The 14554-nt window shown below is 39.0% G+C and overlaps 1 protein-coding gene across 1 annotated transcript; it reads right to left on the bottom strand.

The window, feature by feature from the left end:
- Nucleotides 1-5942: 5942 nt before the first annotated feature.
- Nucleotides 5943-7946, bottom strand: LOC109703927. Its single transcript, XM_020224670.1, has 4 exons — nt 7635-7946; nt 6606-6864; nt 6381-6503; nt 5943-6300 (listed from the first exon to the last, which is right to left on the bottom strand). Exons 1-4 carry the CDS (start codon nt 7649-7651, stop codon nt 6100-6102), a joined length of 600 nt encoding a protein of 199 aa, XP_020080259.1. The 5' UTR covers nt 7652-7946; the 3' UTR covers nt 5943-6099.
- Nucleotides 7947-14554: the final 6608 nt, after the last annotated feature.

The following is a 14554-nucleotide window of genomic DNA, read 5'->3' as shown; positions in this document are numbered from 1 at the left end:
GGTGGCAGACTACGTCTTCACCACCCGTTTGGCGACAACCATGAGGAGGAATAATAATAAATGAAGGGATGGTCAAGGATGGGTGGAGAGGGCGACTGGAGAGTGAAACATGTGGGCAGAGTTTATCTGGTGATGCTATTGCTAATGCTATTGCGATTGTTATTGCAAACATTGCTATTGCCAGGAATACAACACCCTCGGTCTCATTTGACGACAGGGATTTGCGGTGCAAACCCAGGGGACGGTCCCCCGGCTGTACCACTCGACAGCGGTGCTGCTCCGCGACGGCCGGATGCTCGTCGGTGGGAGCAACCCGCACGAGCACTACGTCTTCTCGAACGTCCAATACCCAACGGAGCTCAGCCTCGAGGCCTTCTCGCCGGAGTACCTCAACCCCGCCTTCGCGGCCTTGCGGCCTAGCATCATTTCGACCCTACTCCTTTTAAACTACGAGAGGCCGTTCCCTCTGCAGTTCCACATAGGTCGACTATCGATGAACGTCGTGTCGGTCACGATGGCGTCGCCAGCATTCACGACGCATTCATTCTCGATGAACCAGAGATGCTGATTTTGGAGATGACGAAGCCGACAGCGGTGGGAGGCATGGCGGAGGTTTACGAGGTGGTCGCGACGGTGCCGGCAACGGCGACGCTGGCGCCACCGGGGTATTATATGGTGTTTGTGGTGCATAACGGGATTCCAAGTGAGGGCGTATGGGCCCAGATACACTGAGAAATATATATTTCTTTTGAATGATACAATATATAATAAGCATAAGAAGATGAATGAAGAAGAAATTAAATGTGTGTGAAATGTGTGTGACAGTGTGTGTATACTAGATATGCATGCATGTGAAGCAAATCACATGCTATTGTGCTCTGTATCTTTACTTTGTCAATTGGATTTGTTAAATTGGGGACTATGATCCTGACCAAGTTTTTAATAAATAAATTGGAATAATTTTTAGTATTAAATTTAAATTATTTCTAGTCTCGACGGCGATTTAGCCACTTACATAAATATCCAAAGGACGGGTCGCGTCCATGGTGGAGGCAGCGGCGGATAGCGCCGAGACGTAGTTCTCCACCACCCGCTCAACGGCGGCAGCAGGAGAGGACCGGAGCAGCGAGAGGTCGGGGATGATGACGTGGAGGGGAAAAGTGGAAGGAAAAGAAGAAGAGGAAGAAGACGAAAAAGAGGAAGAGAAAGAAAAATAGTGTAAATTGGAGGAAGAAGAAGGAAAAGAGAAATTGTGTAAATTTCACCTAAAGAGCTAAAAAGTGTAAATCTGATCCCAAAGAGTATAATTTCTGTATCAAAGAGCAATTTTTATTTAAAATAGTGCACAAAATTTTTTAAATAACGTAATTTTATTTTAACAGTGCAATTTTATCTTAATCTTTTTTCTTCTATAATTTTTTATCTTTATTTTTTTCTTCTTCCTTCTTCTACAATTTTTTTTAATCACACCTCTCCGCCAACAGCCACGACGCCGGCGACGCCGTCGCTAAGGACCTCCCGCTCCGAGGCTGCGGCGCCGCAGCGAGACCTCTGCGACGTCGGCGTTAGCAGAGGCGGAGAGGCGTTGTCGACGAAGGCAACGGAGGAAGCGGAGAGGAGGGAGAGGGAGAGGGCGAGAAGGGCATGCAAAGGCGGAGAGGCAGAGGGAGGCGTCGTCATCGGAGATAGTGGAGGAAGGTCAAAGAGGGAAAAAGAAAAAAGAATCATGGCGCAGTCTCGGCGGGGTCGGAGGCGAAGAAGGCCATTTTCTCCTCCGCCTCAGTCTCTGTCTCCGCTGCCTTTTTCAGAGAGAGAAAAAAAAATAAATGTGAGAAAAAAAAAGGAGAGAGAAAAAGTAATAAGGTTTTTTGGTCACTTTACTAAAAATTCGGACCAAATCTACAAAATCGAAAAAGGCGGCCCAATTTTGCAAAAACTCAAAATTTGTGAATTTTTTATACAAATTGTCCAAAAGTATTCAATACATATATAAAAGAAAATATAACTATATAGTTATTGTTGGTAGAAACTATTTAAATTTGAGTTAGGCTATAACATATGTTAATAGTATAGTAGACTAGTCCTATATAACATATTAGGCAAGTAAGGTTTAAAATATAATATAAACTAAATAATGATTAGTGTTTTGGTGCATGGATGTATGATTGTAAATTTCATATTTGGAGTGAGAGGCGGCGACAGTGAGAGGCGGCGACAAAAGCACAACTACGAAAATTCTTGTACACTCTAGGGATGGCAATCTAGCTCGCGTTTGTTCGCGAGCTAGCTCGTGTTCGGCTCGAAATGAGCTCGAGATTGACTCGCCTGTTTTAGTAAACGAGCGCGACAGAGCCGAATTTTTCGGCTCGTTTATTAAACGAGCCGAACACGAGCTGGGGTCAGCTCGTCGTGTTTGGCTCGAAAACAGCTCGAATACATATATTTATTATTTTATATAATTTATTTATTTATATTTATATATATAATAAATAATTTATATAATATATATATTTTATTATTTAATTTTTAGCAAATAAAAATATTAAGGCGAGCTCAATTATAAAAAAATTCATTTATATGTACAGTTTCAACTATTAAATTAAAGTCTAATTGATAGAATTTTATAAATTTATTTTTATATATATTTGATCTATCTTTTTAACTTATTTCGTTGGCCAGCTCGTGAGCCAGCTCGTTTTGGCTCGTTTATTAACGAGCCGAACACGAGCTGAATTTTTGACTCGATACTTTAACGAGCCAACTCGTGTTCGGCTCTTCCCTTGATTAAGACCGAACACGAGCTGACCCCAGCTCGCTCGTGTTCGGCTCGTTTACACTCCTAGTGCACTCTACACTCACGCAGGAAAACTCTCTTTTTTTCTCTTGATATCCTTCTGGCTTAACTTCTTTTTTTTTTAGAGAGAGAGAAAGGTAGCACGCTACGACGCTACCTGTTTCATTCATTTAGTCAAAGAATTTGACTACATAGAGTGAGGTAGCAAGGGCCTCTGAAGAAAAAATGTAAAAAAATAAATAAACAAGTGAATAAAAACCAACTACAAACGTCGAATCAAACACTCAAATAAAGCGGATATCACCCAGCTCTACAAAACTCAGCCCACTCCTTTGCCAGTATCCCAATGCGTTGCACAGAAACGATAGCGTCGGCATCTAGATTTCTAAAAATAATATTATTTCTTTCGCGCCAAATCGTCCACCACGTTGATGCCGCCAGTACTTGCGACTTCAGGGCGTCCCCTCTCTCCAGTAGCTTCTCCCAGACAATATTGACATCCACACATAATGGGGATAGGAGAAACGCATCGAGGTTCGAAATAAATAAAAATTTACTAAAGACGCGTCCCATTAGCAAGTGATCTACAGTCTCCTAAAAAGCACCACACAAAACACACCAGTGGTTCCCGGACCATCCTTTTTTAAGTAGATTGTCCGCTGTAGGCAATCTCCTTTTTAGGGCTAACCAGAGAAAAATTTTAACTTTAGTCGGGATTTTGAGTCTCCAAATAGCGGGTGTTACGACATCGCTGACACCCCCACTCCTGCTAAACGGGTACATGGATTTGACCGAGAACCTATCTCCTGTATTCCAACGCCAGCGGATAACATCAAGTTGGTTTTCAATTCGTCAATTTGCAAGGGTGTTCTTCAGGTCTCTAATGCTCTATTCGCTACAGTATAGATTTCTTCTCACACCTCTCAAAATCTTTCTCCACCTCCATCCAGCTGTAGAGAAACATTCACAGACTTGGACCTCTTTGAGGTCAACACTGGCATAGATATCGGGGAAGTAAGACTTCAGGGACGCATCGCCACACCATCTATCAGACCAAAAGTCAATGAGTTGTCCATCTCCCAAACTATAGCTCACTCCGCTCTTAAAGATTTCCTTCAGCTCTAACACATTTTTCCACCATTGTGAGGCAGGTCGGAAAGACCTTCCTTCATACAGTGGTCGCCTTCTTTTGTAATATAAGCTTTTGTTCAGGTTATTCCATAGTAGTCCCCTCTCCGTGAAAAAAGGCCACCACCATTTAGTTAGAAGAACGTAATTCATTGTGGCGAGATCTTTAACACCTAAACCTCCGTCCTCCCTACTTCTACACACGTTTTTCCAACCGACCAAGTAGGCACCCCTAGTGTAGCTCGCTCATCCTTTCCAGAAGAAGTCCCGTCGCAACTTCTGGCTATCCTTCTGGCTTAACTTCTTTTTTTTTCTTTTTTCTGTTTTTTGAGAGAAAGGTAGCACACTGCTTGCTTCATTCATTTAGTCAATGAATTTGGCTACATAAAATGAGGCAGCAAGGGCCTCTGAAAATAAAAAGTAAAAAAATAAATAAACAAGTGAATAAAAACCAACTACAAACGTCGAATCAAACACTCAAATAAAGCGGATATCACCCAGCTCTACAAAACTCAGCCCACTCCTTTGCCAGTATCCCAATGCGTTGAACAGAAACGATAGCATCGGCATCTAGATTTCTAAAAATAACATTATTTCTTTCGCGCCAAATCGTCCACCACGTTGCTGCCACCAGTACTTGCGACTTCAGGGCTTCCCCTCTCTCCAGTAGCTTCTCCCAGACTATATTGACGTCCACACATAATGGGGATAGGAGAAACGCGTCGAGGTTCGAAATAAATAAAAATTTACTAAAGACGCATCCCACTAGCAAGTGATCTACAGTCTCCAAAAAAGCACCACACAAAACACACCAAGCGACCAGAAGAAGTCCCGTCCTTTCCAGAAGAAGTCCCATCGCAACTTCTGGCTTAACTTCTTGCTTAAAAATATTAAGGGAAGGACTGAATTATTATGTACCGCATAACAAACTATATTCTCAGTGAGCGATTTTTAAAGACATATTGAAGCACTACTACCAATTACCAAAAGAGGTTTTAAAAACTCTATTTTTATCTTGTGGCAGAATAAAATCACTACTTATAATTTGGAGGTCTTAAAACCTCTTTCCAGAATTTAGGTTTTACCAGCCTGCGGGCTTTTTTTGTAAATAGCCCCCTGGCAAATTTTATTTGCAAAAATAGCCCCGTCCAAAAATTATTTGCAAAAATGGCCCTGCCCCTGCCACGCCAGCGCCACGTCAGCGCCACGCGGGCAGGGCGGGCCCAGGTGTTTAAGTTGAACACGGTGAACCATTCACCGTGTTCAATATAAAATTTTTGTATTGGACACGGTGAATGGTTCACCGTGTCCAATACAAATACCCCAACAATGACTAAGTTGGAGGTATTTGTATTAGACACGGTGAACCATTCACCGTGTCCAATTATTTGTATTGGACACGGTGAATGATTCACCGTGTCCAATACAAAAACTTTGTATTGAACACGGTGAATGGTTCACCGTGTTCAACTTAACAATCTGGCCCAGCCCCGCCCGCGTGGCGCTGACGTGGCGCTTACGTGGCGGGGCCAGGGCCATTTTTGCAAATAAATTTTTGACAGGGCCAATTTAAAAAAAAAAATTTGTAAGGGGGCTATTTGCAAAAAAAGCCCCCAGCCTGCGGCTAATAACTCGGTAGAAATAATAAATTGAAGGAAACCGCTGTTTTGATTTTATTTATAGTAAACACAACATGCATAGAAGTTGACTCTATAAAACAGCTAATCCGTTTAACTACTTCAAAGTGAATAATCCAGCTTATTCGGAAATTGAACATTGAAAGAGCCCCTCCTTCCACCATCCCACATCAACGAACTAGGGGAAATATTTTGTGAAAGATGGATTGGAAATTTGTTTCTAAAATATGGAAATATAGGATGAAAGGATTCCAAACATAACTGGCATTCCAGATCATCATCCCAACACAAATGAAAGTTTAAGAGAGTAAAATTAACAAGCGTAAAAAAAAAAAAAAAAAAAAAAAAAGAATCAAACTCGTATGCTAATGTAATATCGTTCAGACAAAAACAGCATTCAAATCAGCAAACTAGCTAAAAAAAAAAGTAGTTTAACAATTTTCTATCAGTATCGACGAAATATTATGTACCTAGACAAGAACCAAATACACCCACTTCTAAATCAAAATAGTAATAAATAAATCAAAATATAACTTCTAACTAACTTGGAACCGGTTTAAGCCGGCAAAAGGAAACACTAATTTCACCGCATAGTCCATGCCAGACTTTAGCTTGAAAAGTTTGAGCTCTAGCTTCAACATCAACCTTATAATCCTTGGCTAGAAAAGTGATATTATAGGAACATCCTGCTGCAACGATACAAGTTGTCTTCTCGATCTTCACAAACTCATGGCTGGTATTCTACATCATAAAAGAGATTTAAAAATATATTCTATCAGGAAAAAAAAAAGACGGAAAAAGAAAAGACAATTGAAACATACATTTTCCTCATTAAAGTGCTCGATTGCTCGTTTTGCACATTTGATGAGACTTTCATCTTCGAAATTTGTTAGCGCCGTAAGACCAAATTCAAACGTGTCCGGAGATGGATCAACATCAAATCCCTAAGATCCACATATAATAATGATTATTGAAGAATCAATAAAGTCTACAGTAAAAATATATTTTAATCTCAAAAAGAAGACAGCGACATAAATAATAAATACCTCGCTCTCCTTAATTTGTTTGTAGTATAAAGCCCACTCTTCTCGGGTCCTCCTGCGCTTACCGTCTGGCCAGACGTAATCATCATCTTCACCGGAAGTATATTCATAAACTCTCCTCTCCTCCTCCTCCTCCGTCTCTTCCTTGACCTCTTTTCGTTTTTCGATTTCTGGCAACTTTTGACAAAGTGCAGATTTGTCTGAATCTAATTTATGTGTCTTCCCTTCAGAAGAATCTGTTGAAACTTCGCCACAGCTAACACTAGTGTTGCATTTCAAATTAAAATAAAAGTTAATTACACGATAGAATTCAAACGTATCGCTTAACAATTTGACAAAACAGAGTGGTGCATGAAAGTTGCAAACTAATCTCTATCAAAGCGAACGTTACTATTAGAAAGAAAGAAAGAAAGAACCAAGTAATGATCCAGTGTCTCTATGCTCATGTAATATATAATCAATGAAAAAAAAAAAAAAAAACTACAATCATTCGCCTTTTGGAAGCAAGTCTAGTTCTTGGTTCCAATCAGGTACAATATCAAGTCCTATAGGCTGACACATTCAAGTGAAGTACCATTGCCGAAACTTTTCAATACTAAAGCAGAAAGAAATCATATCATAATTTTTCTAACCATAAGCTGGCTATTTTATCAATGATGAAAAATATAAACAACTATCCTGCAGAGCCGTAGCATAATAGAGTAATCATCTCCAGACCCCAAACCAAGAGATACAGATGATTAACACATATATATAAATACTAGAGTACTTACTAACTATTAGCCCATGCAAATACTAACAAAAATTGAAAATCAGAGCCTACCATCGATCAACGACAAAAGCTGGTAACGTATGATAAGTGAACAGAGAAAAAGAAAGATGAATGCGAACAAAAACGCTGACGAGATGTGAACAAATTTATTTTAAAGAAGAGATCAATGAAGGACTTGAAAATCCAATTATCTGGGGAAGCACGTCTAAACATATTTATTTTAAAGAAGAGATCAATGAAGGATTTGCAAATCTAGTTACCTGGGGCGTTCCGACATCGCGGCTTGGTTGGGGCAGCTGGAAATCGCTAATTGGAGGCGGAGAGACAGCGCGAGCGAAGCGGAGAGGAGGTTTGAGCGTCGTCCGCCGGCTTGGGATCGCCCGTCCGATGCAGGGGTTTTGGGAAGTCAGATGTATTTGAAGGAGAAATTGACGAGGAGCGATGTTTGGAAAACATAATACAGTCGATGGTCCGCGATTCCTAACAGGAATCGAGTATTATAATTGGTTTTTTTAAAAAAAATTTATTTTTATTTTCGCCCCCAGTTTAATCGTTTCTGCGGAAAACTAGGATTAGATTTTCCAACCCTTCGGTTGATCACGACGGAGGCATGTTACAAAGAGGGATGCGAACGAATCGGATTCAGACGGAGTTTCAAAAACCTCAACCCGAACCCAACTCATAAATCCGAAATCTAAACTCGAATTCAAATCGGACGAATTTTAAAAATTCATATCCAAATACGAATCCGAATCTCACCAAAAATTCAAAATCCAAATCCGACCAAAAATTCAAAATTCGAATCCGAAACAATTATTTTTTTTGTCAATATTTCAAAATATATTATATTAAATCTAAATTTTTAAAATACAAATTTAAATATAATATCAAATTTTTATATGCATATTATATATAATGAAAAATAAATTCATGTTCTGATCGGGTTGGGATTCGGGTTCAGGTTTGGGTTCGGGTCGGATAAAATCAATATTCATATCCGAATCCATATCCGTCGGATTTTTATTTTTTGTATCCATATTCAAAACAATATCCATTTAGCATCGAATAAATCTGATTCGTTCGAATTTGGATTCGAATAAAATTTTGGATGTCTATACGCATTGTACCTAGTAAAATGGCACACTTTCTTTTAATGGGTAAACTTCAAATACCCTCTATGTGATTTCGTACTTTCTCATTTTAGTACCCTGCGGTTTAAAGTATATCAGGTTAGTATCCTGTGGTTTCATTTTTATCTCTTCGTCGGCTTCTTCGTTAATATTTCGTTAAATTATACACAAAAAACTCCAGATACCCCACCTATATTTATCTAATATTCACTTTAGTACCCTTTACTTTTAACTTTGTCACTGATTTAATGAAAAAAATTAGTAGAATCAATAATAAAAAGATAAAAATAAAACCATATGGCACTAATTAAATTGATACACTTTAAACTATAGGGTACTAAAGTGAGAAAATGTGAAACCACATAGGGGTATTTGAAGTTTTCCCTTTTTTAATTGACAATTAAAAATTTATAATTTACAAAATATTTTTTAAAAAATATTAATTAGCAAACTGATCCTATTTCGTCCAATTCAACACTACGGTAGAAAGATACGGTGGAAAGAAAAATAGCCAATTTGCATAAAAAATCCACAAGTTTTGAGCTTTTGTAAAACTGGACCATATTTTCTAATTTTGTAGATTTGGTCCGAATTTTCAACAAACTTACCAAAATATCCCTTATACTTTTTTCTCTCTTCCTTTTTTTCTTAATCTCGCGTTCTTTTTTTTTTCTCGCCGAAGAAGTCCGCAGAGGCGGAGGCGGAAACGGCCCGCCTTGCCTCTCACCCTCATGCCCTCGCCCTCGCCCGCGCACGCCCTCCCCCCCCACCCGCCGTCCCTACCGCCGTCGCCGGTGACAAACATGAAGTGCTTCTCGGTGTCCAAAAGAACGCCGACGAGGAAGGGAAAGAAAAATAGTTACACTCCGGCAAGGGCGATGGTTGCGATAGAGGGTAAGAGAGAGGTCGTGATCAAAAAAAAATTATAGAGAGAAGAAAAATAAGAATAATAAAAAATAAAAATAAAAAAATATTTTTTTTCTACAGGAAAGATTAAAAATCATAGAAGAATGAAGAAGAAGAAGAAATTGCACTATTAAAATAAAATTACATTGTTTTAAATAATTTTTGCACTATTTTATATAAAAGTTATACTCTTTGAGACAGAAATTACACTCTTTGGGATGAGAGTTACACTCTTTAGGCGAACGTTGTTGTAGTGTCCCGGGGGTTTTGGTATCAGATTGGTTTCAGTATTAGCAATTGGTCGACACATCTGGAGAGTGTCGGACTGAATCGGAGTTGTTTTTGCCCAAAATGGATGCAAAAACGGACTCGGCGCACTCAAATAAGCAAAACTGGAGTTTTGCCAGTTTCGGGCGCCCAGAACATGGTTTGGGTCGCCCAGAACTGAGTGCTGAACTGAACTGAAACTGGAAGCCAATTCGGATCCTATTTTCAGGCGCCCAGAAGTGGGTCTGAATGTTCACTTTGGGAATATTGACTGTGCTGACACGTGTATGGTGGTAGGTGAGTTCCATCGAACTAGGTTTCGGGCGCATCATACCGCGGGCGGAGGAACCAAAGAGGAGTGTTTATGTAGCCTAGAGGATACGGATGCCTAGAAGTTGGTTTCGGGCGCCCAAAAGTGGCGGTTTCTGCAGGAACAGCAAGTTAGTCTTTTCTGTCCCTAGGGCTTATCTTATCCATTCACCTCCCTATAAAAGCTTATGATCGATCCAGTGAGAAGGTTTTTCACCCTCTTTCACAGAGAAGCCCCTATTTTTGCATTTTAGCCCTCCAAACTCTCCAATTTGCTCATTTCTACCTTGAGGATTGCAGTTCCAGAAGAATTCCAGCAGCGACCTTCGGCGTTTTGGCTCGTGTGTGACGTAGGAGGATCGGATTATTGTGAAACTTGGTTTTGTGGTCAGCTAACTTCTTGGAAAATTCGTGGAGCCCATTTTGACAGCATTTGATTGAGATTTGTATAGTCAATTTGGCATTTTACTGAGCTGCTGCTGTATTGGAGCTGAAATTTAGATTTTTGGTGGTTTCTTAGTTTAAATCTTGGAGAAAGCTGGATTTTCGACCAGAGAATGTTTCTCCATCACTCTCTACTAGTTTTGGGTCTTTTCCTCACCTGAATTGAAGATCGGAAGGTGGGTTTGACATTGCAATTGGATGAATTTAACCTTGAGTGCTAAAATTTGAGAGTATTGATGGATTTGTGATATTCTTGTGTTGTATTTCTATTGGAAGATTGTTGCTGGGTCCTGGCTGAGCTTGGCAGGGCTTTCCAGCGACTTCTCGCCGTCATGGATTAAGCGCTAGAGGTGGATTAATGATATGCTTATCGGATTCCACGGATTTTCTCCTAAGCCTAGTTGATGTCAGTATGTATAATTTTAGTCTTTGTATATCATGTTATTTGAGCTCGAATTCGTTGATTTGCATGCTAGTTGAAATCTGAATTTGGAGCATACAGTAGTGATTTAGATAAATTATACATGTTGGACTTGAAAATTGACTTAGGAGAAAACTATCGATTCTATACCGTCATTTTCTAAAACTACTATATTTAGTTTTAGGAGCCGTAGTTTGTTTGTATCGCCACAGTTGTGGACGATGGATATCCATAATAGTGTAGAATGGAATTACGCTCGTGCTGGAATGCCGAGATTATTTTTACAGTAGAGTATAGTCTGTTCCGGGCTGTCAGATGCCGTCGGGTTGACGGTGGACCCAGATTGCTGTTTTTGCATCAGATTGTACCGGAGGCACGTAGATTATGGTTGTTAGGCTAGTTTGACCCTTTGATAGTGATTACAGCTTGTTAGAGCCTGAATGAACTTGGTAGAGACACTTGTAAACTCAGTTGGGTCACGCCCACCAATGCCATTCTGAAATGAGGTTTCAATGCGATGAGGTCGCAGTTTCTGTTTGGACAGTTCTTGAGCCGACCACCCCCGTTGTGGTGTACAGCGTAGCTGGATACAAGCAGGGTAGGTCCGTTTGGGCAGCCCGGGTGAGGCGGTTAGTGACGCCTTTCTCTAACTTCAGTGAGGTTGTGACGTGAGTGGAGTCACTGCCGTCCTGTCGAACCTTGGTATTTGGACCAGCTACTCTTGAGCTACGGTGTAGCCTAATTAGGCGAGACGGGTGTATTCACAGTCTCTACAGAATTTTCTCCACCGGCTACTCTTGAGCTACGATGTAGCCTACTTAGGCGAGATGAGTGTATTCACAGTCTCTAAAGAGTTTTCTCCATCGGCTACTCTTAAGCTACGATGTAGCCTAGTTATGCGAGACGGGTGTATTCACAGTCCCTAGAGAGTTTTCTCCACCGGCTACTCTTGAGCTACGATGTAGCCTAGTCAGGCACGACGAGTGTATTCAGTCCTTAGAGAGTTTTCTCCACCTGCTACTCATGGGGTAGTATATGGGTTCGCTTCGACAGGCGGGACGGGTGTGTTCACAGTCCCTAGTGAGATTGGGTCAGAGATTGCATTTTCTACAGATAGCTAGTGTTGGATCATGATAATATAGTGGCATATAGCTGTACATTGTTTTAGTTTCCTTACTATCATTGAGCATATCTTCTGTAGACTTAGTGGGTGAGCCATTGAGGTCGGTAGCGGTACCCACTGAGGACTACTTCTTTTTGCAGTAGTTCTCACACCCAATTATGGATCCTTTTTGCAGAGCCCTCTTCTTCGGCTGCTTTTTCCGCAGATTCAGATCGTAGAAAGGGAGTCGCGAGTTAGATCCCTTCCCGTTTTGCTGCTGAGCTAGAGATATACCCGCTACAGGTAGTGTTAGTTTTGGTTAGTTCTTATACATACTGATGTTGTATCTCGCTGGAGCGAGTGTTTTTGTATCAGGATACTATGTATGTATGTTGAACCGATGTTATTTATATATGTTTTTCTTCTTAGTAGTTCTATACTACTGGTTGTGGTATTGTATGATTACAGGTACAGGTATAGCTATCGCTTCGTATACAGAAAAAATTCCTATGTATACGGCGGGTCTCTTAGCATGCCCGGAAAAACGAGTAATCCGGGGCGTGACAGTTGCACTATTTGGGTGAAATTTGCACCATTTTTTATTCTCTTCTTCTTTCTCCTTCTTCCCCTTCGTTTTCTCGCCCTCCTCCTCATTTTTTCTCCTCCACCTTCTCCGCTGCCGTCATCATCAAGCGCCCCTCGCGCCGCCGTCGCCGCCGCCGAACTCACACCCGAGTCTCAGGAGGAGCGCGCCCATGCCAGCCCACACCCATGCTCACGCCCGAAGCACACCCCCGACGCAGTTGCCGGCTGGTCTGGGGCCCATCCCTCACGGCACTCCCCGTGATGGACGTGGCCGGGAACGTGCTGGAGCCGACTAGTGGCGGAGGAGGACGCGAATGAGGATGGGAGGAAGAAGGAGGAGGAAGAAGAGGAGAAACAATGCAATAAGAGGAGAAACAATGCAATAAGAGGAAAAACAATGCAACAAAAGAAGAAACAGTATAAATATCTCTTAAAGGGTGCAATTTGCATCTCAAAGAGTGCAACAAAAGAAGAAATAATGTAAATATCTCTCAAAAGAGTACAACTTTCGTTTAAGGCATGTTTGGTTGCTCGAAAGTCAACGAAGTTCAATTGTTTAGTTGCTATAAAATAAAAAATTAAAACTATAATTTTAAATTTTTTTATTACTAAAGTATTTATAAAAAGGTGAAAATATAAACAAACGACTTATACTTGCAATTTAAATTAAAAATTTAAATTTAAATTAATATTTAGAATTCAAAGTTATATTTTAAAATTTAAATTTAAACTTAAATCTGAGTTGAATTTATAATTAAAATTTAAGACATAAATTTAATTTAAATTTGAATTTAAAATTTAAGTAACTTATAACTAAAATTAAATTTTAAAATAAAAGTTCAACACAAAAATTAGAACATTTATTCAAATTTGAATCATATATTAATTTACTCTTTGATATTAAATTTTGAATTCAAATTCACAATTTAAATTAATATTTAAATTTAAATTAAAATATGAGTTTAAATCACAATTCAAATCGAACATTTGAATTCATAATTCGAATTCAAATTCAGACTAAAACTCATTATTGAAATTAAACGTAAATAGCAAATTTAAATTTGAATTTAAATTTGAACTTAAAAATTTAAATTTTAAATTCAAATTTTAACTAATAATTTGAATTTATAGTTGGAACAATTTGAAGTCAAATTTCAAACTAAAATTCTTAACTAAAAATAATTTGATTAAAATTTAAATTTAAATTCTAGAATTCAAATTTAAATAAAAATAAATTTTAAATTTTAAATTTAAATATAAAGTCATAAATTTAAGAGCACCTTTTTAGACTAGAACTTGGATGAGATCAGGACGACCAACTATATCGTTTTAGAAGTAGCGCTTGACTAGTCACCCAACTCGCAGCGATCCCTTAAACAGCAGGCCAAAACTACAAATAAAATTCAAAATGTGATCTTAATTTTAATTCAAATTTAAAGCGAAATTGAACTTTAAAAATAAATTTAAGTATTAAAGTTAAGACCAAATATAATCTTTTAGCTAAGCTCTCCACTTTCTGTGACTTCCGAATTTTTTGAGCCGTAGTCAAAAAAGTGAGATTTAATTATAATTCACTTTATCAGCCTACTTTCGTAAAGTGACTTTTTATATTCACTTTCGTAAACCAAACAACCGATAAGACGTCACTTTCTAAAAGTACCACTTTCGATATTACACTTTCGGCGAACCAAACATGCCCTTAAAGAGTGTAATTTTCATCTTAAAGGATATAGTTTACATCACATAGAGTACAATAAGAGGAGAAACAGTGTAAATATCTATCAAATAGTGTAATTTTCGTTTAAAGAATATAACTTTCATCTTAAAGGGTGCAGTTTACATCTCACATAGTGCAACTTACATCCATAATAGTGCAACGTTCTTTTAAAACAGTGCAATTTTATTTTCTAATGCAATTTCATCTTCATCTTTTTTCTTCTATAACTTTTTGTCTTTATTTTTGTCTTTTTCCTTCTTTTACAATTTTTTTTTGCCACGCCTCTCCGCCAACGCCAC

The sequence above is a fragment of the Ananas comosus genome, unplaced genomic scaffold, assembly GCF_001540865.1.
Source record: "Ananas comosus cultivar F153 unplaced genomic scaffold, ASM154086v1, whole genome shotgun sequence".
NCBI classification, from domain to species: Eukaryota; Viridiplantae; Streptophyta; class Magnoliopsida; order Poales; family Bromeliaceae; genus Ananas; species Ananas comosus.
The sequence above is the reverse complement of the archived record's forward strand: the minus strand, read 5'-3'. Positions and strand labels throughout refer to the sequence as shown.

Bases quoted from the DNA above. Each gene is read 5' to 3' on its own strand.
- LOC109703927 (XM_020224670.1), bottom strand. The intron at 6,504-6,605 runs GTATTTATTATT...TGTGGATCTTAG, and splicing joins AACAAATTAAGGAGAGCGAG to GGATTTGATGTTGATCCATC. The intron at 6,301-6,380 runs GTATGTTTCAAT...TTTATGATGTAG, and splicing joins AGCACTTTAATGAGGAAAAT to AATACCAGCCATGAGTTTGT.